The 20323-nt window shown below is 50.0% G+C and overlaps 8 protein-coding genes across 8 annotated transcripts; 3 read left to right on the top strand and 5 right to left on the bottom strand.

Moving 5' to 3' along the window:
• Nucleotides 1-32: 32 nt before the first annotated feature.
• On the top strand, nucleotides 33-971 carry PC9H_009974 (uncharacterized protein; the record flags this gene model as incomplete). The annotated part of the gene is made up of 3 exons (XM_036779469.1): nucleotides 33-267; nucleotides 322-787; nucleotides 839-971. 3 exons carry the CDS (start codon nucleotides 33-35, stop codon nucleotides 969-971), a joined length of 834 nt encoding a protein of 277 aa, XP_036628858.1.
• A 372-nt stretch (nucleotides 972-1343) lies between these two features.
• On the bottom strand, nucleotides 1344-1836 carry PC9H_009973 (uncharacterized protein; the record flags this gene model as incomplete). The annotated part of the gene is made up of 4 exons (XM_036779468.1): nucleotides 1344-1473; nucleotides 1525-1572; nucleotides 1621-1686; nucleotides 1751-1836. The coding sequence occupies 4 exons, from the start codon at nucleotides 1834-1836 to the stop codon at nucleotides 1344-1346; spliced, it is 330 nt and encodes a 109-aa protein (XP_036628857.1).
• Nucleotides 1837-3186: 1350 nt separating this feature from the next.
• Nucleotides 3187-6415, top strand: PC9H_009972 (uncharacterized protein; the record flags this gene model as incomplete). Its single annotated transcript, XM_036779467.1, has 8 exons — nucleotides 3187-3483; nucleotides 3537-3749; nucleotides 3800-4165; nucleotides 4219-4412; nucleotides 4463-4777; nucleotides 4830-5227; nucleotides 5283-5459; nucleotides 5586-6415. 8 exons carry the CDS (start codon nucleotides 3187-3189, stop codon nucleotides 6413-6415), a joined length of 2790 nt encoding a protein of 929 aa, XP_036628856.1.
• A 736-nt stretch (nucleotides 6416-7151) lies between these two features.
• Nucleotides 7152-8286, bottom strand: PC9H_009971 (uncharacterized protein; the record flags this gene model as incomplete). Its single annotated transcript, XM_036779466.1, has 3 exons — nucleotides 7152-7543; nucleotides 7593-7730; nucleotides 7782-8286. 3 exons carry the CDS (start codon nucleotides 8284-8286, stop codon nucleotides 7152-7154), a joined length of 1035 nt encoding a protein of 344 aa, XP_036628855.1.
• Nucleotides 8287-11688: 3402 nt separating this feature from the next.
• Nucleotides 11689-13776, bottom strand: PC9H_009970 (uncharacterized protein; the record flags this gene model as incomplete). The annotated part of the gene is made up of 10 exons (XM_036779465.1): nucleotides 11689-12193; nucleotides 12240-12323; nucleotides 12372-12412; nucleotides 12462-12563; nucleotides 12616-12649; nucleotides 12698-12720; nucleotides 12775-13017; nucleotides 13082-13143; nucleotides 13203-13293; nucleotides 13351-13776. 10 exons carry the CDS (start codon nucleotides 13774-13776, stop codon nucleotides 11689-11691), a joined length of 1611 nt encoding a protein of 536 aa, XP_036628854.1.
• Nucleotides 13777-14100: 324 nt separating this feature from the next.
• On the top strand, nucleotides 14101-15657 carry PC9H_009969 (uncharacterized protein; the record flags this gene model as incomplete). The annotated part of the gene is made up of 8 exons (XM_036779464.1): nucleotides 14101-14130; nucleotides 14188-14498; nucleotides 14528-14565; nucleotides 14616-14636; nucleotides 14695-14735; nucleotides 14782-14931; nucleotides 14991-15342; nucleotides 15398-15657. The coding sequence occupies 8 exons, from the start codon at nucleotides 14101-14103 to the stop codon at nucleotides 15655-15657; spliced, it is 1203 nt and encodes a 400-aa protein (XP_036628853.1).
• Nucleotides 15658-16170: 513 nt separating this feature from the next.
• Nucleotides 16171-18081, bottom strand: PC9H_009968 (uncharacterized protein; the record flags this gene model as incomplete). Its single annotated transcript, XM_036779463.1, has 6 exons — nucleotides 16171-16504; nucleotides 16565-16905; nucleotides 16961-17229; nucleotides 17281-17312; nucleotides 17371-17805; nucleotides 17861-18081. 6 exons carry the CDS (start codon nucleotides 18079-18081, stop codon nucleotides 16171-16173), a joined length of 1632 nt encoding a protein of 543 aa, XP_036628852.1.
• An 877-nt stretch (nucleotides 18082-18958) lies between these two features.
• PC9H_009967 (uncharacterized protein) lies at nucleotides 18959-20266 on the bottom strand (the record flags this gene model as incomplete). Its single annotated transcript, XM_036779462.1, has 1 exon — nucleotides 18959-20266. One exon carries the CDS (start codon nucleotides 20264-20266, stop codon nucleotides 18959-18961), a length of 1308 nt encoding a protein of 435 aa, XP_036628851.1.
• Between the last annotated feature and the right edge of the window lie 57 nt (nucleotides 20267-20323).

Genomic DNA, 20323 nt, shown 5'->3' with positions numbered 1-20323 from the left:
AGCGTCCACTCTCCATTTGCATATGTACAAACATGCAAACCACTGTTGGTGACCTCATCAACCACTTGTCTCAACTAGACCTGTCCACGGTCATGGTTCTACCTCCTAGTCTCTCCGCACTCGTTGCTGGCACGACCACTCCCATTCCCGCCCCTGCCGCAGCTCCTGCTGCCGTTGTTGCTCCTGCTGTGCCACCAGTTGCAACGACGGCAGCCACGCAAGGACCAGGCGTTCCGTCTCCAACGGTTGGAACCTTACCAATTACAGGTCAGTCTAAGTACTAGCAAATTCCATGATATATCACTTACTGTAGTTTCATAGCATTTGCCGCAGTCTTCCGGTGCCCAACCTGCGACGCCGTTCATTTCATGACCCCGATCAACAATCCCCCAGTCTCAACCTCGCCCCCACACACCACAGCCTCTCCCGCTCCGGCGGTTGTTCCAGCGCCGCCCAGCACTCCTGCCCCGGCGGCCCGAAGCACTACAGTCTCTCCCGCTCCGGCGGTTGTTCCAGCGCCGCCCAGCACTCCTGCCCCGGCGTCCCGAAGCACTACGGTCTCTCCCGCTCCGGTGGTTGTCCCAGCGCCCCCCAGCACTCCCACTCCCACTCCTGCCATTCCGTTGCTTCCCAGCACTCCCTCTTTTCCTTTGATGAGCGCGGCCACCAGCTCAAACTTTGGCACGCCACCAAGCACCCCTGGCCACGCATTGTCCTCGACTGCAGGCAACAATGGTCGTTGGTACGCCGTTACTTATGGTCGACAGATCGGGGTGTTCAGGGACTGGTACGTCTCCCATGCCTCAGCAGTGTACTATGAACTGACAAAGCTATCTAGGTATGGCATCGTTGAGCCCCTCGTCGCGAACGTGCCTCATTGGAAGTGCAGGGGCTTCAGTACTCTAGCCGCTGCTACTGCCCACTTCAATGAACGCGTCAATGCCGGAGCTGCTGGGATCTATGTTGACTAGACACTGCCATACCCTTCACATTTATTTACTCGCTTTCCATACCTCTTGTACCACCCGGACTTTAATGAATCACATTGCGTCGAAATCACATTGCGTCAAATTCTCTGAGCTACAGTGCCACACCTAATAAGCAATGGATTGGTACATTAACTGACGGCCGCGTTGCATCTCGATTATCTCCGCTTTCCCAAACGAGGAATAGCATTCAAGCTCCTCAAGACACTTCAGAACCTGTTCCACCACCTTGCCTATATCCTGCACGACCTTGAGTTCTTTGCCGACGCCGGCTAATTGTAGTATTTCCTTGTGACACCTCTCCAATTTGGTATGTATCTCCCTTATCTCAAGGAGCTCGTTGGTGAATATCTCGGTTCAATAGTTGTTAGTATACTGCTTGTAGAGTAAATCAAAGTAGCGTCGTGGTGTAGCTTTGATGAATGAGTCGAAACGCTCTGCCATGTCGGCCCCGAGGGACACCCAGCCCTTGATATTTGTAGGGTCGCTTGCCTGATTGTCAGAATTAGACCTCAGGGGGATAGATTAATCTACTTACCCTGATGTCTTTTTCTTGTCCACTGTCGCACCTGGCAGTACCGAAGTTCTGTTACATGTTAGCCACCGATTGGGGAAGGAGTAGGCAATGGCTGACTTCGAGATCTCGGCACGATAACGGGCATTGCTGTTTTGGTGGCTAGGCGCCAGTGCTGCCTTCCGTCTGACCAAAAACAAAGAACATTTGTTGTGAAACTCAATCGCCAGAAAATAGGGCTGCGGCTTACTTATAATAGCTGCGTAAACTCTTGGCGCGATTGGCTTTGGCTTTATCTTCAGCCGTCTTGTAGATGCGAGGCCGACCGCGACCCATGACTATAGTTGATGGTTGAGTTTAAGGTGTGGAACGCCAACCTTCGAAGAGTGCCCTTTGACCTTTAATCCAAAATTTGACCTTTATTCAAGGAGCGGGATCAAGCAGCATTGGCTGAAAACTAATCAAGGGGTCTTGTGTACAATGCTTAACTGACACTAATCATCCACTAATATCCACATATAATCAGGCATGGCTCACTACAGTGCAATTTCATGTCTTCCCCCCTATAAGTGTATCATCACGTGAACATGGTTCAAAGCTCTGTCGGAGCTCAATCGAGCTCAATCTCTTGTACTCGGGACTTTTTTTGGACATCCCTGACTCCAGGCTAACCCTGACTCGGTGAGTAAACTATATCCTGACGGAGCTCGGCTAATTATATTAGGTTACCGATATCGACAATTGCCATGAGTGTTAGTATTAGTGGCGGCATTAACTTAGGAGAAAGCCACCAGGTGGCTGCATTCGTTCAATCGGTATTGCCATATTACTTGCAAGCGAAGGTGAACAAGCAAGAACCTCAGTTCCTCAAGGCAGCCCATCGCCTTCTCTTTGACCGCTTTCCCATTTCACGCAAAGGGATAGCCCCTGTAGCCTTTGGCTCGGCGGTGAGCAGGGCCAAGAGGGTGTGTTCTCCCGTTTTTATGCTTCACACAAGGCTAACCAAACGGTAGAGCTTCAATAAGCCGCTTCAGATGTCGTCACTCTTCTACTCGGGGCTCACTCCAGTGTACTGGGATCAAGTCTGGATGGAATATATGACTATCTCAGCTGATAGGCAACGCCGGGTACACCAGTTTTTCTTGCAAATTGCCCAAAATTGATGGGAACGAAGCGACAGGAATGGGGTTCTATCGGCGGCGTGCCTCGACACCACCAGTATATGATAGCATTTGCCCAAAATTGACGGGAACGAAGCAACAGGAATGGGGTTCTATTCGGCGGCGTGCCTCGACACCACCAGTATATGATAGCATTTGCCATTCATTAATTTTGCTATCCATATGTGGGCTACAAAATAATAACTTTGTTGCATGACTTTACTACTCAGTCGGTTGTTATCGTGAGAAGGAACCACCAAAACATCAGTTGATACTTTCTGACCATGAGAATCAAAATCAATTAGACCTTGGTGTGACCATTGACTTAGTATCTTCTCCCGTCCCGCTATTAACTGTTTATGAATGAATGGGTCGTGTAACAGCTTCTCTCCTGCAGACTGAGTATGTTCTCCCATCCCGCTATTAACCGTGTATGAATTAAATGCACCTTTTCTACCAGGTCGTGCATGCAGCTTCTCTACGATGCCGCATATAAGGGAGTCGAGATGAAGGTAAGCACTATCCAATGACTACGCGCCGCCATCGTAAACGCTCCAGAGTTCAGGTTGAATATTATACAGACTGGCCGACAGACAATCCCCCTCTACCCACACCAGCAAATATCCATCATCACGTTGACTATGTGTCCGGAACCAATGGCTACAAAGCGACTCGCTCAACCTATGTAGTTCCATCATCGCCACCAAAGCCGATCACTGTCAGCGAAGCCAATGAATCGGCGATCTCGATCCTGGATCTACCTGTTACCGATACACTGATGGAAATTGAGGAAGCCAACACAATTCGCAGGCGGTTAGCGGGGGTACTCGTATTTCTTTTCTGATATTGGACTATTTGATGCTGACTGGTAATTAGGACGCTCCATTGTTGACTTGGATGAAAGAAAGGGATGCCTATGTCCGCGAGTTTCTGCGCCTTGAAGCACCCGCCGAACGGCCCAGCACCTGCCCGGGTTGTGAAACGCCAACAGATATCTCATATCGTTGCCCCCAGTGCTTTGACGAGCGTTTGTTTTGCCAACCATGTATTGTCAATCGCCACTCAGCACACCCGTTTCACCAGGTTGAAGTGCGCCCTGCCAGATTAAGTTCTTGACACGTGTACTAATGCTGTCTCAGTTTTGGAACTCGTCTTTCTTTGAACGGTGTACTCTTCAGTCCCTCGGCCTTCGTGTACAATTGGGGCACCCTACCGGTCAACGGTGTTTTAAGCCTGCACCATCGTATGGTGATACGTTCATCGTCATAACATCGCACGGCCTCGTACCGATTAGCTTAGACTTTTGTGATTGCACAAGAGTAGACCGTGACATTCAGCTACTTGAAGCACGTTTATTCCCAGCTACTGTCTTGAATCCACGCACGGCCGCTACTTTCGAAGTCTTGCGACTGTTCCAGTTGCTCACATTCAGCTCCAAGGTCTCGGGGTATGAATTCTACCAGTCGCTAGCCAGGCTCACAAACAATCTCGGCGAGCAAGTTACGGTAACTTCTCCCAGTGTCATAACTTGATATCATTTGCTGAGCTGTCAACATAGGACCGGTACAGTGCATTCATGCGAATTGTGCGGGAATGGCGCCATGTGCGGCTAATGAAGCGATCTGGGCGTGGGCACGAAGCTTCAGGCATAGGCGGCACGAGGGAAGGCGAATGTGCCGTTCTTTGTCCAGCATGTCCTCACCCTGGAAAGAACCTCCCTTCGGATTGGGAGAAGGCTGAGAAGCAGAAGCAGTAAGTGGTTCGTTGTCAAAGCCTGATAGACACTGACTTCTCTTGTCAAGGTGGATTTATGCGCTATTCCTGGCAATCGACGCTAACTTCCGTTTGAAACGATTGTCTGCATCGAGTGATGCCCGCGATCCAAGTCTTAACCAGGGAAGCGCCTACTTCGTCGAAGAAGTCAAATATAAGGAATTCCTCAATACACACCGTGCTGACATAGAAGAAGCGAGCACCTGCAACAACTACGACGCCGTTAAGTCGGCTAGTATCCGAGGGGGCAAGGGGACAACTGCGAGTGGTGTGGGTACAATTGAATGTAGCAGGCATGATATGAAGTGTCCAGTTTCAGTTGGGGATCTGCAGAAAGGTGAACGGTACGTTATTCATTCATCTAATTCATAACCAGACTCTAATGTTGCGGCGTAGATACGACAATATGGACTACTTGTATTTCTCTAGCATCAGAAACCACTCCCCCGCAACATTAGTCGTCTCATATGACATTGCTTGTCAATGGTCGCGAAACTTACTACGGCGATCAGATTCCTACCCCGATGATCTTGCACACCCACATTTGAAGGCCCTCAATGTTAGATATCTTGTACCCAAATTTCACCTCTACGCTCATCGAACCCACTGTCAAATTAACTATTCCTTCAACCTTACTCCTGGGGTCGGACGAACTGACGGCGAATCACCTGAGCGAGGCTGGGCTGCTATGAACCCGGTGGCCAGCAGCACGAAGGAAATGGGACCAGGATCCCGACGTGATACCTTGGATGATCATTTCGGGGACTACAACTGGCGGAAGGTCATAGTGTTGCGTATGTTTCATCACTTGAAGCGATCACGGATAAAGTTTGACAAACACTGAGATAGACCACACAATGCTTAAAAAGGTCAAAGAAGCTGTTGACATGCGTTCTGAGCATGTTGGGCAGTTCCTCGCTCTCAGCGACTCATTACCGGTGGCAACAATAGTGATGTTTACCTCCCTGATACATGCTTGGGAATCTGGTACATCAGAAAACAACCCTTACCAAGCAACAGTCGAAGGTAAGCAAACTCAGTGATATACCAGTGTTGATGATATATCAGCATCGCTGCGCTATATGAATATGCTTGCGATCATGATATATCACGTCACTTCTAATTAACTGATATATCACCTTATGCTCTTAGCCGTATCTGCCGCCAAGGTTCGACTTCAATTAGCCCAAGAAGACGCCAGTTTGACTACCATCGGCGAAGGTTTGCTGACCAGCGAGACCGTCAGTCCGAGTGTCCTGCTTGCGCAAGGCCTCGATATTGAAGAACACCAAGCACGTTTGCGGGAAGACATCAAGGCACTTCCTTCAAGTCTCACTGAATCCCAAGCAACTCAGATCACAGATCGCAAGACACGCTTAATGCGTCGCATCACCGCCTGGCAAGCAGCTCAAGAACTCCTTATCCCCGGCCTGGGCCTGTATAGACGTCGTATCAATGGAGCTTCCATTGAACCTACATCACCAGAAGACATTGATCTCATGCTTCCTTCCAACCTTCCCCCCGACACATGTAGTGACTCGAAATTCTACGACTACGAGTGGCGCCTACGCACTGGGCAAGCTCATGACAACCTTGCTGAACTCCGGCGTCAGCTCCTCATCATCAGCTCAATGTACCAGTCAAAGGACAGATTCGTTCGCGGCCAGCAGCATAATACAAGAAGTGCCACTCTCATTAAGAACATCCAGGCGCGGCTCGCTTTTGCTAAAGGCAGATACCGTGCCAACCGCTTGGCGCTTCTCAAGCTGAGTGATATTCTGAAGAAGACAGGATGGGCAGCTACACTACTGCCTTTGGAGGATTCTGACGTCCGAAGTCTCCGAGCAGGTGACGACGCTAGTAGCTCAGAGGGTCGCCGAACTCTCTCATGGATATGGATGGTACAGCGAACAAGCGAGCAGGAGATGTCGGAAACAATGAGCGAAGGTTTCTCAGTTTCCATTTCCGTTATGTGGTATTGATGGGAACATATTATATTCTAGCGCTGCGTATAGAATGGTGTAAATCAAGGGCGCGAGCACATAGGTGGCAAGAGGAGTGTATACTCCTTTGGGAGGAGATGTGTCGCATTATCCAGTTTCATAATTGGCAGGCAGAAATCTGGAATAAACGCGCTGAGCAAGCGGAGCCCCAGAGCGGTTCTCATGCCTACGCCATGCGACAGAAGCACGCGCGACAAACACTGTCCGCAACTTGCACCCAAACTTGGAGGAACGTTGACGTGTACATGAAAATGGGAGAGGGGGCAGTGTTGGCCGGTGAGCCACTGATTGAGGCAAGCATTAGTCGCGACGAGAGCAGAACGGAACAAGGAGCTGAGAGGGAACACCGAGTATAGGAATACAATCTACTGCTACGTGCTTTTATGACACGATCGGACAATTGACAGATACTGCCAGATTGCAAGCCGATTTCTACCATACAGGGGCTGAGGCACAACCTGGATATAAAGGGTAACAGAGGCGGTGTCGTGCCCAACAATGAGGACGATATTACTCGAGACGAGCGGACGATGGCATTTAGGAGTAATCACATGAGTAATGCACATGACCACCACATGACCTGATATATCAGGCCATACGCTTCCAGTTAGCGGTGTTGATATATCACGCTTGCCCTCTGATTACCGTATATGATGTATCACCTGTACTGCTACAGGTGGACGCTGATGATAACTTCAGCGCAAGGAGGAGCATTCTAATCTAGAGCGTACTTGTCTGTATTAATCACACCATGCATGAACCCGTATGCCTGCCACCCCGCGACCATTCTCGCATTCCGTTTCGCCACTTCCATTATTAGCCGTTCGCCCCAAGCCTCGCCTGGTTCCCCACCCAACTTCAGCACCCGTGTTGACACCCACTCACCAAGCTTTCGCAGGCCGTCCCAATGGGGTTCTTGTTGGCCGCCGCCAAAAAAGAACATATTAGCGGGACCGTTGAAGGCTTCGAACGAGCCGATGCGAATGAAGGAAGGTGCTACGCGTGTGACAACACTAGCATATTCCATGCGCTCCCTGGCCACTTGTACTTCAGGGAGTGACACGATGCTCAGGGCTCGGCTGGTTGGGATGCCTAATGCTTGCATTGCTACGGGAGTTGGTCAACACCAGCACAAATCTTACAAATAGTAGTCTACCTTCAGAGCAAAGGTACTCTCGAATTGATGATCGAAGGACAGCAAGCCCGTCTGCCGTTCTTGAGAACGGAGTGCGTCCAGCACCTTTCAATTGCAGTTCAAAAATGATATCAGGATCGGATGGATGGGGTGTCGCCACTTTAACTACAATCAGACGGAGTGGAGACAGGATGGGAACGTAGACTCAACAAATTGAGATCGCTCTCCCGTCTCCAAGCTGCCCAGCCCAAGATCCAAACTGATGCCCGCTGTAGCGTAGAGACCAAGGTGCAAATGTATTGTCTGTACCCAGAACGGCGTAACCACTTAGGACATCAACCAATTCCCGCCGCACGGCCACGATATCCTCTGAGCTTGAAGGAGTAGGAGCGCCTTCGTCGTCAGGTGTCGCCAAGCACGGTACACCCAGCGTCGCAAAGGCGTCTCCAACGTCCAACGCGGGTACACAGTCCTTGAGCGCATTTTCAGATAACCCAAGCAATTCCCTACGTGTCTCTCTATTCTCCGGGTAATAGACCTTCATTGCGCCATTCCCGACTGTGTTTCGCACAACTTTGGCCTCTCTTGCACTTAACCACTGCTCGATGTATGCAGCTTTGTCTTGAACAGGTTCGGGAGTGTTTGGAGGCTCTATCTCGAAGGGAAATGGAACCGTGAACGGAGAGACATACGAGAAATGAACCTCTGGGGCCATGAGCCGGGCCCTCCGCTGAATACTATGGTGCGGTTCACCTAGAGCCCTCCAATTTGGTGCAACCGAAATAGGGACTCCAAATCTGGCTCAAATTACTATCCCTTTTGCCAAACAGCTCCTTTTGATATGGGGATTAATCTCATCAGACAGATTTTTCTTAAGTTCAAAATTGGGGGACTTATTCTTTACGACCAAGATTGAATTGGCACTCTCACGTGAGGTGTCCCAATATGGTAATATATTCCAAATTAAGTAATGATAAGATAAGATATGTGTCTATGTGTCGAACGCGGCCGCCACTTGGTTGGGAATGCGGCGGTGGGATGTGTACTTTGTGGAACTGAACTCGCGAACTTTGAATTGAGCTTCCTTTGCACCCAAGCCTTCTCTGTATGCATCCATCCATCTCTGCATTCGGTGCTCCCATTTGCGGATGGTGGAAATTTCGACGGCAGCAAGTGCCTTTGGCATATTCTCCTTTAGTGTGTCAAAGGTATAATCACAATGATCGGCCAAGTAGCGCTTGACTGCACCCCAGAAGAATTCAATGAAGTTCAGTTCACAGTGAAATTTCGGAAGAAAGATACACTCGTGACCTGCAGCCTCAATGACTTCTTGCACAAGTGACCGCTGCTCCTTGAAATCAGGCTGATTTCCAAGTAAGCGACGCGCACAGCAATCTGTCACGCCAACCTCGCATGTACTCTTGCACTGCATAACCAGTCCTTTGTTGGGCCAAAGACCACGCTCCAAAAGAACCTGCTTGATGCCTTTGGGTTGGTCCGGGTAATCTGGATGATCAGATGGAAAGATCATCTTCTGTGATGTTCGAATACCATCCTGAATATACCACCCATCACGCAGACAAGCCTGTTTCCCGCCCGGGCGCATATTCATGCGGCTTGTAAGCAGAGCATCAGCGGCGTAAGCTGAATGCCCCTGAGAGTTGTCAACGAGAATAAGTGCTTTGTATCCTGCACCATGATATTTCTCAAACGCCGGAATGATTCGTTCAACAAGCTATGGACACCATGAGAAATCAGTCATGTGGCACCACAATCCAATGTGGGCGTACCTGCTTCACAAATAGCTCGCCATTCCAGTAACCATCATAATTCTTTCCATATTCAAGTGTTTGGCTGGCTTCAGGAAGCCAACCGTACGTCGAGCATATCACATCACTCTGATGAAGTCCACGACCCACACCTTTCTTCTTCAGTGGTTGCTCCTGATCATACACCCAACTGGCACCCTTCGAGTTGTTGGATTGTGCTGTCATCTCGTCATGTGCAAGCATCACTAATCGTGTCTCGACAAAGTTGTCTGGTGCTTTATCAACCTCTTTCTGCACGTCACCAACTGTAAACTCCACCAATCGCCGCCGGTATTCTGCCATTCGTGGAAGGAACTCATTCTGGCGGTAATCCACAACATCGGGCCGCTCATGCCCATCATAATACAGCCCTTTCTTGTGTGCCGTGTACCGGAAGCCTTCCTTTCGAAGCCATCTCCGTGCAGTACTGACTGAGATTCCCTTTCCCACTTTCAGATGAAGACACGGCAGTAATTCAGTATCCATGTATTTCTTCAACCCCCAAGGCATCTCCTGATCAACGATATGATGAACATATTTCTCGGCGGCATCTGGAAGAAGCTTGTTCTTGCTGAAAGCCACAAGCTTGGCTGGATCCATAGCCCACTTGTTTGTACGGACAAACGAGCGAAGTTCGGCGCAGATCGCAGGGTCCGACAACAGTGAGAAGGATTTGCGATGGCAGCCACGTCGTGAGGTGGGTCGTGTCCGATTTTCGATCCAATGCTTTGCCCACATGCGAACCAGCCTGCCTCCCCACCCTCCAGAGAACCCATGAGACTCAGATGCACGACTTCCCGCATCCATTTTCCCCCTTCCATTGTGAACCACCATGTGCAGGTAGCTTCGAATCGCACGCATACGCATGGCTTCCAAACCCGAGTTCCCAGCATGAAACTCAGTCTTCTTCGACTTCAGCACCTTTTCAATATCCTTCAAAGCGCTGAACACCTTCTTCCTTCGCTCTCCATGTGCTTCCGATCTGGCAACACGAAACGGCACATCCAACTTGCGCCGCTTCAATGGAGGAGGCGCAGCAATCCGGAAATCCTGGCTTGATGATGCGGGCAAATTTCCCTGCGATGAAGCATTCATGGCAGCCGTAAATGCCAGTGGGTGAACTTCAGGTGTGTCGCACTCATCATCAGCGAGATCATCGGGTTCATTGTCTGATAGATATCCACAGAAAATCCCCCCATTGCTGTGAACGTCCTCAGCTGAATTGTCCATTGGCAGGGAATGAGTGGCAGGAGTCGTGGGCGGCTTGCCAAAATACGAGCGCATGAGGTTGGCACTGGGTCTTTTGGATAGCATTACTGTGAGTGACTTGTCTGCACTGCCAGAGTTCGACGTACTCACCCTTTGCGTGTTACGGCGTCTTCGTCTTCTTTTTCTCGAGCCTTCTGTGCATGCCGTTGTTTCGTCCGTTTTGAATGCCCATTGTATCCGAGCCCACGGTTCCTCTCAGCACTGCTCCAGACCTCAACATTCCCAGCGGACTGCATAATAATTGCAAGTGGAAGTGGCATTCCCTTCCGCTTCATCTCTTCCTCGATACTGGCCACCAATTCTTCACCATCAAGGTCCGAAAACCCTTCAGCGTCAGTATCAAAGCCCATGGGTTCTTCATCAGACGATGGAACATGGTTGACGCTCCCATCCCAGCAGCACATGTCCACATCAGGCTCGGTGTCTGAAGCGCTGCCGGAGTCTTCAACAGTCGGTTTTGTTTGATTTCGTGTAACCTTTGCCTCGCGCATCCGCGCCGCCGCTGCGATAGCTGAATTCTTCTTGCGTGCCATGAGTGCTGGATGTTCGAATGCTGAACAAGCTGGCTCAACTGATTATTGATATGTCTAATAGTTGTTTGATATATTACAATATATGATATATTTTTGTGTGGTTTCCGTGTCCCTGCCTAAGGTACCATTTTTTTTGCGCAGCCGGCTTCGCCGGCCAACCGTTCGCCGACCAATTTGGCGTTTGCACCAAATTGGAGGCCATTAGGTGAACTGCACCATAGGCTTATTGACGAGAACATCGCTCCGAAAGGCGGCAACAGACGGGGTTGCCTGGTCCGGGGTCAAATTCTGGGTCAATATATGTGTCGCGGGCGGCAGAGGCAGCGCAGAAATTGGAGCTTTAGCCTGAGTCGACATGATCCTGATCCCGGTCGTGGTGGCAGGACGAAACATGCATCGCAGACTCCAACTGCTGAGTGAGCAGGTCATGCACCATGGGAGTTGGGGGGAGAAATTTGGCGCCGTGACCAAGTCAAACAGACACAGGGGAGAGCAGGGGAGAGGCTACTACAACGTAACTAGAACCGCTTCTGAAGCAGGCACGACTATTTTCCCTCCGTTTATCCTCTCCTCTCGCAAACTGCCTTTAGCCAGACCACTCTCAAACGTTTGACCAGCCCAAACCGTCACATTAGCATCCTTAATATCCGCACCAGGCGCCTGCAATCTGCGAACCATCACAGGGCCTCTAGCAAACGCTGAGATGTCGAATGTAGTGGAGGGGCGCTGTTCTGTCTGAGTGTGGTTGAATATCTGCATATTTATCAGGGCGAGCTTGGCAGGCGACTTTGTTGTAGAGGGTAGACTCTCGTCCCAGAATCCATACGCGACCAACTGCCCCGCGGACGAATCACCACCACCAGTGGTGATTGTGGATCCATTTGCCTGTCTTCCGGGGTATATGTTTGCAATACGCATGGCCTTTGAGTGACCTAGTGCCTCTGCTACGAATAGATAGGACGCGTAAGAAGGGAATACCTTCACCGGTCCATTTTGGTTTTCGACGGGATACCTATGCTTGTTTGAGCCAAAAATCCTTCAGTACCGTCGATACCTACCATAAATCGTAGAAAGAAAGTCCTCCGTGGTTGAGCTGCACGCTGCTTTGCAGTGCTAGCGGACCTCCCTGATGAATAAACATCCTAGATACTAATTAATTATAAATTGGGTCTATATTTATTAATACGCACCTTGAGACATTGAGGGAAGCTGCATAGAGTGTCGTATCGAGCTGTAAAGCATAAAAGGCGCTGAAGTAGGGGGTACATACGATTACCTACCAGCCAAAGTGCTTGCCCAAATGTATTGCTGACACCATCCCTTCCAGAGCAAGAGACAGAGTTGTATTCGCCTAAGATGTACTTCAGCAAGACCGATTGCCACTGCCATTGCCTTACCGATAACGAAGGAATCTGGCCCTAGTTGCTCTCGTACGGCATGAATACGAGGCTGCCACAGATCAAGGTACCTTTGGAAATATGGGAATTATACAATCAGAAAGTAGAAAGTCGCGTACATTCCAAGCCGAGTATGATTGACCTTCAGAATACAACGATGAGAAATTGACCCTCGGCTCGATGTTCATGTTCTTACCAAGTTCGGCAGTGTGGCCACTGCGATGCGCGGCGGGTCACATACACTGTATTGATACGTGTGCTCGCTGCAGGACATCACAGTGTTTCCGGCGTTCGCGCCTGCGGCTAGCGCACTGACGCAATCTAGCTGAGAGTTGGCAGTGGGCGTATTAAAGGGGAATAGTGGATCCTCAGCCGTAGCCGCGATTTGGAACATCGGTGCAGATAAGCCCAACGCATTTGTGATGTTTCGGGACCAAGTCTAAAAAAAAAGCAGATGTCAACCTCAGCAGAAGTCATAATTTGGCTATAGATCAGATACCAACCGCCCAGATATTAGTGTAATTTTGCGGTGTGAACCGAAGATAGTGGTCAGGTTCGTTTCCGACTGGCCGAGCCACCGAAATATCAGTCACGGGAGGATGAAATGTTCACGCGACGCCTCACTTTCGAAGCCAAGAAGCTGGCTAGCTGGCAGACCTTCCACAGTGGACCTGGCCACCTCAAGCGCGCCTTCGAAGTCGAGGTCTTGGAGGTCCTGGAGTAGAAAGTCATCAGTATCACCAAAAAAGGCGAGATAAAAATGCTGAGTTACTAGGTTCATGACTATCTTTGTTCCTTCTGGTAGAAGCTTCACAGAGTCCCAGAACAAAGGCCCAATAGTCGTATTTTGCAAAGCCCCACTTTTGTCGATCGCGTTAAACAGAGGGGTATCCAGTAAAGACGCATTCCAGTAAGTAGAATCCGCGGTTATGCCCCCAATGCGGATTTCTGCAGGAACTCCAGTGCGAGCCTTCAAGTTATCCAAGAGATTGCGAGTGAGTGTATTCGGTTCAGTGGTATTCCCTACGAATTCGACAAAGAAAGCCGTTTCTATGCTGAAACTAGCCAGAGCTGGGCTGAGCCTATGCGACGCCGTCGCTGGAAGCGTCGAAGGTCCGTTTAGCTTGAGAACTGGCAGATTTGCTGCCCTTCCATTAAGCAGGAAGAAGGCAGATAGTGGGATCAACAGGGCAAACATGGCTAGCGTTGAAAGGTGTATGTGGTTTTCATTTCGAAGTATATATACGCATAACAATCGACCGGGCCGTCTCTGACGACTACAGGCATATTGTGTCGTTCTGTCGAAGCGTCTTCTGGGAAATTTGGAGGAAGTTGAGTGGTCGTACACGCGATGCAGCGGTCACCAGAGTCAGAGCCTTCTGAGAAGGCTGGTTAACCGAACGGGGGACGCCTCGTGATCCATGCCAGGCTCGGGCGACGGAATTGAGTTTACCGAACAAGGTCAATATAGTCTGAGCCATGAAATTCAGGGGACCTAGACATCTTGTGCAACGACGGCGACATGGCGCTGGCTGGACTCAAAGTGGTCGAAGTAGGTGCTCCCCTTCATTCTGCGGGATCAACTTGTGAATTTGACCCCGTTCGTTAGTTTGCAGGCCTCGCACCCGGTCCATTTGCGGGTTTGATCTTGGCGGACAATGGCGCGTCGGTTACTCGCGTCGACAAACCCTCTACTTCGTCCCCAGACATACTGTGCCGAGGGAAACGCTCGATCGCAATCAGTCCGAAGGTCCCAAGCGGCTTAGAGACTCTGAGAAAGCTGATCATAGCCTCCGATGTTCTGATTGAACCATTCAGGCCGGGGGTCATGGAAAGGTTAGGGTTGGGCCCAGAGGTGTTTCTCGGCGACGGAAATAAGCCAGGTTTGAATGAGAAACTGATTTATGCTCGTATCGTCGGGTGAGTACTTTGATGTTCTGAGGTGGTAGGCTGATCGTCGACAAATACGCCAGCTTTCCACGGACAGGTGCGTTTGATAATAACACGAATATATCCTCTTTAGTTGAGCTACGTCAGGTCCACATAAGAATATGGCCGGTACGTCTCCTTTGTGTGCGGTAGTTGGATCTGGGACCAAAGTTTGATGTCTCGCAAGGCCATGATATAAACTACCTTGCCCTCAGCGGCGTCCTCTCCGTGAGTTACGCTGGTCATCATTTTAACCTCACTTACGCTGGTAAAGATGCTTCCTGGCCCACCGGACAAGCCCAGCTTCCCCGGCAATATTTTGGCTGATTTCGCCGGAGGGGGTCTCATAGGCGCGCTGGGCATAATGCTTGCAATTCAAGAACTTGCGAAGACAGGGAAGGGCAAGGTGGTCAACATTGACATGGTATCTACTATCATTCCAACCGATTCACATACATGTATCAATTCTCTCCGCGGATATAGGTCTCAGGCGTGCGATACATTTCGTCTTTCCCATTACTCGCCGCCATGGACCCCTCTGACTCTACGTTTGGCAAAGCGCGCGGAACGAATGTTTTAGATGGGGGCGCTCCATTCTATAATGTATACACCTGCAAGGACGGCCGATGGATGTCGGTGGGATGCATTGAACCGCAGTTCTTCGTAATCTTCCTCTCGAAATTCCTCCAGGCATTGCCCGTCGGGTTTGCACTTGACGGATGGCGGCCCGAACTAGATATCCAAGGAGACAGATCACAATGGGATAAACTCAAAGCCTTCTTAGAGAAAGGCTTCATGACTGATACAAGGGATTATTGGGCAAAGGTCTATGAAGGTCCGTTCTCTGCGTGAGCCTATCATAGTACACTCAAGTTGATCCTCGTCTGCAGGATCCGATGCCTGTACATTGCCCGTCCTCTCTCGTGAGGAAGCAGCAGACCTCGACGCTTCACATTCCCCCGTCCCCGTTCCTCATCCACTTCTGAAGGCGCCCACGACAGCTCTACCAAATCCCGAGACTATACAGCCGGGATCACATACTCATGAAATTCTTTCGGAACTAGGGCTCAATGAAAAGGAAATCGTCCAGCTCGCCGCTGATGGTGCTTTGGGGGACGACATCAAGTTCCCCGTTCGTACAAAACTGTGAACGACGTTCATTGAGGGCTACATTCCGATTGTGTCTTTGCCCATCATCCTAACATGACTTAAAATGTATATTACCTTTGCCCTTTTCGTGTATAATATGTGGTCTTGAAGCTCCTCGTCGTCGGTGTTTAGATTCCATCCTGGCAAGCAATGCAGCACCGTAAGTCTTCGCTACGAGCTTCAGCCCCCAGCGACATCACTTCCATTATGCCTACTGCTAACGCGCCACGGTGGACTCGTTTTACCTCTAGATTATCAACCTATGTAGCTTGATGCGCTGTGCTACCTTCCAATAATTGCGTGTAATAGTATACAATATGATAATGATGCAGTCGACGACAGACATTATGCATTACAGCCAATTTAAGAGCTAACGAATGATAAAAATATGAGTAACTATGCAAATAGGATATTTAGATACCAAATGATGGGCCAGTTTAATAATTAGTATTTAAAAATAAATAGAAGTGGAGTGAGGTGAAGTGATAAATAACCTGACGTCCTTAACTTAATTTTAAAGTCCAGCTTTGACACCGAATATGCGATCTAGTTCGTCCTTGTATAGGTCTTCTACCAACTTGCGACGAATGTTGCCCTTTGTGGCTGTACGCGGCAACTGACGCGGGGCGACCACAACGATCATCTTCGTAGACGTGATCCGTTCGTGAAGATACCGCCTCACGTGGAAAGCACGCGTCTTGCGAATGATGGTCTTCTTCAATTTCTCCTCATCCATGCCGTCGGTCGCTGGTTCAACAAACAGGACTGGTGATGGCCTCCCGGACCCAACGACGATGCAGTCCCCAACAAGGTCGCCGCACATCGCGCGAACATTGTCTTCGATTGCTCTATCAGTTGATTCGTCAATGATCATTATAATGAGATATCAATAAACCAAAGCGGCGTACTTGGTGTCGCAACGGAGGCTGTTTTCTGATTTGATCCAATCATCGTTCCTACCACGAGAGATGTAGAGACCGGGCGACACTTCATTGAACAGATCACCGGTGTGGAAATGGCCATCAGCTTGGCACAGCGAAGCTGCGGGGCAGTCCTCCGAGTCGGCAAAAATGACAAGCTCGAGCATCCGTGTACTGGATGAATGGTTCGTCTCGGACGATGTAGCTTCGCCTTCGATGGGCACAAATCCGTACGATGTCTTTTCTAAGGGTCGGAGGAGCCAAGGTGTTGGATGGCCACGCCCTACAGATAGCAGCATCGCTCCACATTCTGTGTTCCCAAAAACGTTCTGACGCCCGAACAGTTTAGGGATAGTAAACTGTGGTAACATGAAAATCACTCACCCTTAAGTTAAGATTGTTTTGGTAGGCCCAAGCCTCTTCGTCGCGGTTTAGAGGAAGACCCGTGTATAAGATTTCGTCGAGCTGTGCCAGAAGGGATAAGAGCTTGGGATCCCGTCTAGAGTTCTTGAGATGAATGGTGAGATACGTCGCGAACTGATTCAGACGGTTGAGACCGCAACGAGTGATCATGTCCACCAATTCCTCTGATGGAAACGCAAGCACAGTCGGTTGTACGACGCACGCGTTGTGTTGAAAGTACCCGAGGAAAGCTGTTGATCAATTAGAATAAGATATCGTCGTTCAATTCCATGCCCACGTACCAAAGTTCTGCGCGATGTGACACATACTCCCACTAAAGGTGATGCAATTGCTGAGCTTTTGCCGTGAAACACGTAGAGTTGGGCACTTACCCCCAAGTGAAAACATCCGCCGAAGGACGTGAACTTCTCGGTGCAAAGACCTGCTTCGCCTTGCTGGCCATACTGCGAAGCCACTTCTGATTACAGTGAACCAGCTTGGGGCTACCCGATGTAGAGCCGCTGGTATGGAAGATGAACACGGTGTCATCGAGAGCGACCTCTGGAATGAGACATGGCTCCCACGATTCGGGGTCGAGGTCGAATTGAAGCTTTGATAAGTGAACTGCAGTATGAGCGGGAACCGGGCTGTTGCTTGGGGTCGCGGCTAAGGCCTGATCAACTATGAGCGCCTTAGCGCCGGCCTTCATCAGAAGCTCGTATATGATTGACGGTTCCGGGAGACGAAGACTGAATAGTTGGGGAATATATCCCGCTTTCGAGACGCCATAAATATGAACAACGTCCATGTAGGTCATCCCACCGAACCTGGAATTCGTTCATCAAATTTACTATCCCACCGAGAGGCAAAGCATCGACGTACCACAAGCCGACGATCGACCGTTTGCAAACTCCGTCTTTGAGCAACTCTTGAGACCAGTAGGCGGCGGCTTTGTCAACATCACTTTGGAACTGCTGGTAAGTGATCGTATACCACTCCGAGACCCCGTCGTCCGTGACACTCATGATCGGGACCTTGAAAGCAGGTGCATCTGGATGCAGGGCAACGTTGCTAGATAATAAATCAAGATGACTGGGAAGCATGGGTAAGATGAAGAGGGTGGAATAGATGAGTAGGTGAGGAGACATTCGATTCACATCCTGGAGGCCTATTATATTGCGGAACGAGCGGAGGCAATGAAGGTGAGTCATGCCAACTGCAAGTTACCATCTCATACAAGTTGCAATTCCCGTGCCGGGGAGACGCGGTAATAGATGACACACGTACATTTTTTGTTCCTAGATGGGACAGTCTACAGCTCCAGGATATCTGGAGATGGGCGCAATCGGGTGTCCAAACATGCTTAATTGTAAGCTGATGTCAAGAGGCGGAATTCAGCCTTGTATGCAGATGGGGCTCAACTAAACTGAAAAAGATCCATCATCAGACGTGGGCGGTGCGGCATCAACCCAGAGCTGATGGCACGGGAGACTTTGGGACTCGCCTGTCGGGGAAAAATTCTCGAGTCGCAGGTAATGATGCGGGATCCAAGGCCCTTTCTTCAACGTTGCATACGAGGGCTAAGTATCGAAATGTAGACATCTCGTAGACACCCACTGCAGTGCGTTGAGGCATTCTGCAGTAACATCTCAGCATCCATAAAGTGTTTCACATCCATCGTTGTGTGGATGTTGAGGTGAGAAAAATTGGTCGCCTGGGTCAGCCAGTGAGTGGATTGCCTTGTCAATATTGAATCGGTGCAAGTCGGAATGGTGGCAAACACCAAAGCAACGGATCAAGGATATTCATTAGACCTGTGTTCGTCGGAATGTGGCTGAAGCAAGAACGAAGGGTTTCGGAAGCCTACATCTTTGAAAATAAACTTGCATCAACAACATACAGGGGGATCAGGTGAGGTACAGGGAGGTTTGTCAGTATTCTCTACGACATCAAAGCTCAAACTCATCAGGCAGTGACGAGTCATGATGGAAGCGGAAACGCGGGATCGACATTGACGTCCGCGTCCGAAATATGATCGAGATCGTCGGCATCCAGTAACCATCCGTCGCGCGAGTAGTACTGATTGTAGAGCCGAATATAGTCACGTCGGATTTCCAGCGCAGAGACTCCAGTAGGACAGGCAACGGCGTGAGAGGTCTTGGTCACCAACGAACTCGGACTATACTCTATATGGAAGCACGCAATGGTAAACAAGACGAAGATCAATGGGAGCCGTCCCCTACCATCGTTTATCGGAGAAATGCAGTCGCATGAGCACAACGAACAGGTGAACGGTGGTACGCCAGAGGCGGTAACCCCTTGGTTACAGATGCGAAGCGAAGTAGAATCGAGAGAAGCGGAGTCTTCAGTAGACACCACTCCTATGGTGTTGTTTTCAGGTGTGCTCCATTCGCCCGAACGACCAGGTTTTGAAGCGCAGTTGGTTAGCCCTAATGTCGCCTTGTTGAACAATTGGGCACGGGAGTGACTAGCAGCCGAATCCAGAGCATCGGGAGAGGCGAGATCCTCACGAGACACCGCATGCATGTTATTATCGTCGAAAATACTCCATTCTCCTGTGTCGCTCAAGTCTACAGCATTGTCGTCCAGTTGTAGTTTCATGTTTCGGGCAGATAGTTGACGGGTCCGAGTAGCGGGGGGATCCAGTGCTCTAGGAAGGACCACTTGTATGCTACTGTCCTCGAAAGCATTCCATTCGACCGAGCCGCCGAAGTTCGAAGCATAGTCGTCCAGCCGTAATTTTATGTTGTTGACAGAACCAGACTCAGGCACGGGCGAACACGCTGTATCCGAGGAGGCGTAGTCCAGCATTCCAGAGTCTGAAGAAGCCAACTCGAGCGAAAGGTCCACAAATGCCCGATTCCGAGCGCATACAACATCCAGGGCAACGTCCACAGACTCCTCCGAGCGCAGTCGCGGAGGATTTGCGTCTCCTCTAGGTTCAGTAGTAACTCCTTCAACCAGCGGAATACTTTGATCCACTGCCTCCTCTTTCAGGTTTACGTGATCTTCTGGTATTTCAGGCGGTTCGCCTATCGGAAGTTCGTATTCTTCATTCCTTGGTATTTTGATCCTCAAACGTTTCGCTTCGCGTTTCCGATTATACCACCAAGAATTGACCCGGGCCGGTGAAATTTTTCGCGCCAGACTCCAAGCCCTGCGAGATGCGGGCGACGGGATGCGTGGGTCGGCGGGCCAGATGGCCTTCAATTCATCGAGGTGGATCTTCGAGATAGGGCGGAACTCGAGGACCTTGGATTTTGGCATTGTGATTTGGGAAGGAGATCAAAAGGCCGGGCACGGCAAGGTTAGTGAGCGCTTATC

The sequence above is a fragment of the Pleurotus ostreatus genome (assembly GCF_014466165.1).
Source record: "Pleurotus ostreatus strain PC9 chromosome Unknown scaffold_7, whole genome shotgun sequence".
Classification (NCBI taxonomy): Eukaryota; Fungi; Basidiomycota; class Agaricomycetes; order Agaricales; family Pleurotaceae; genus Pleurotus; species Pleurotus ostreatus.
This window is presented reverse-complemented; position numbering and strand designations above follow the sequence as displayed.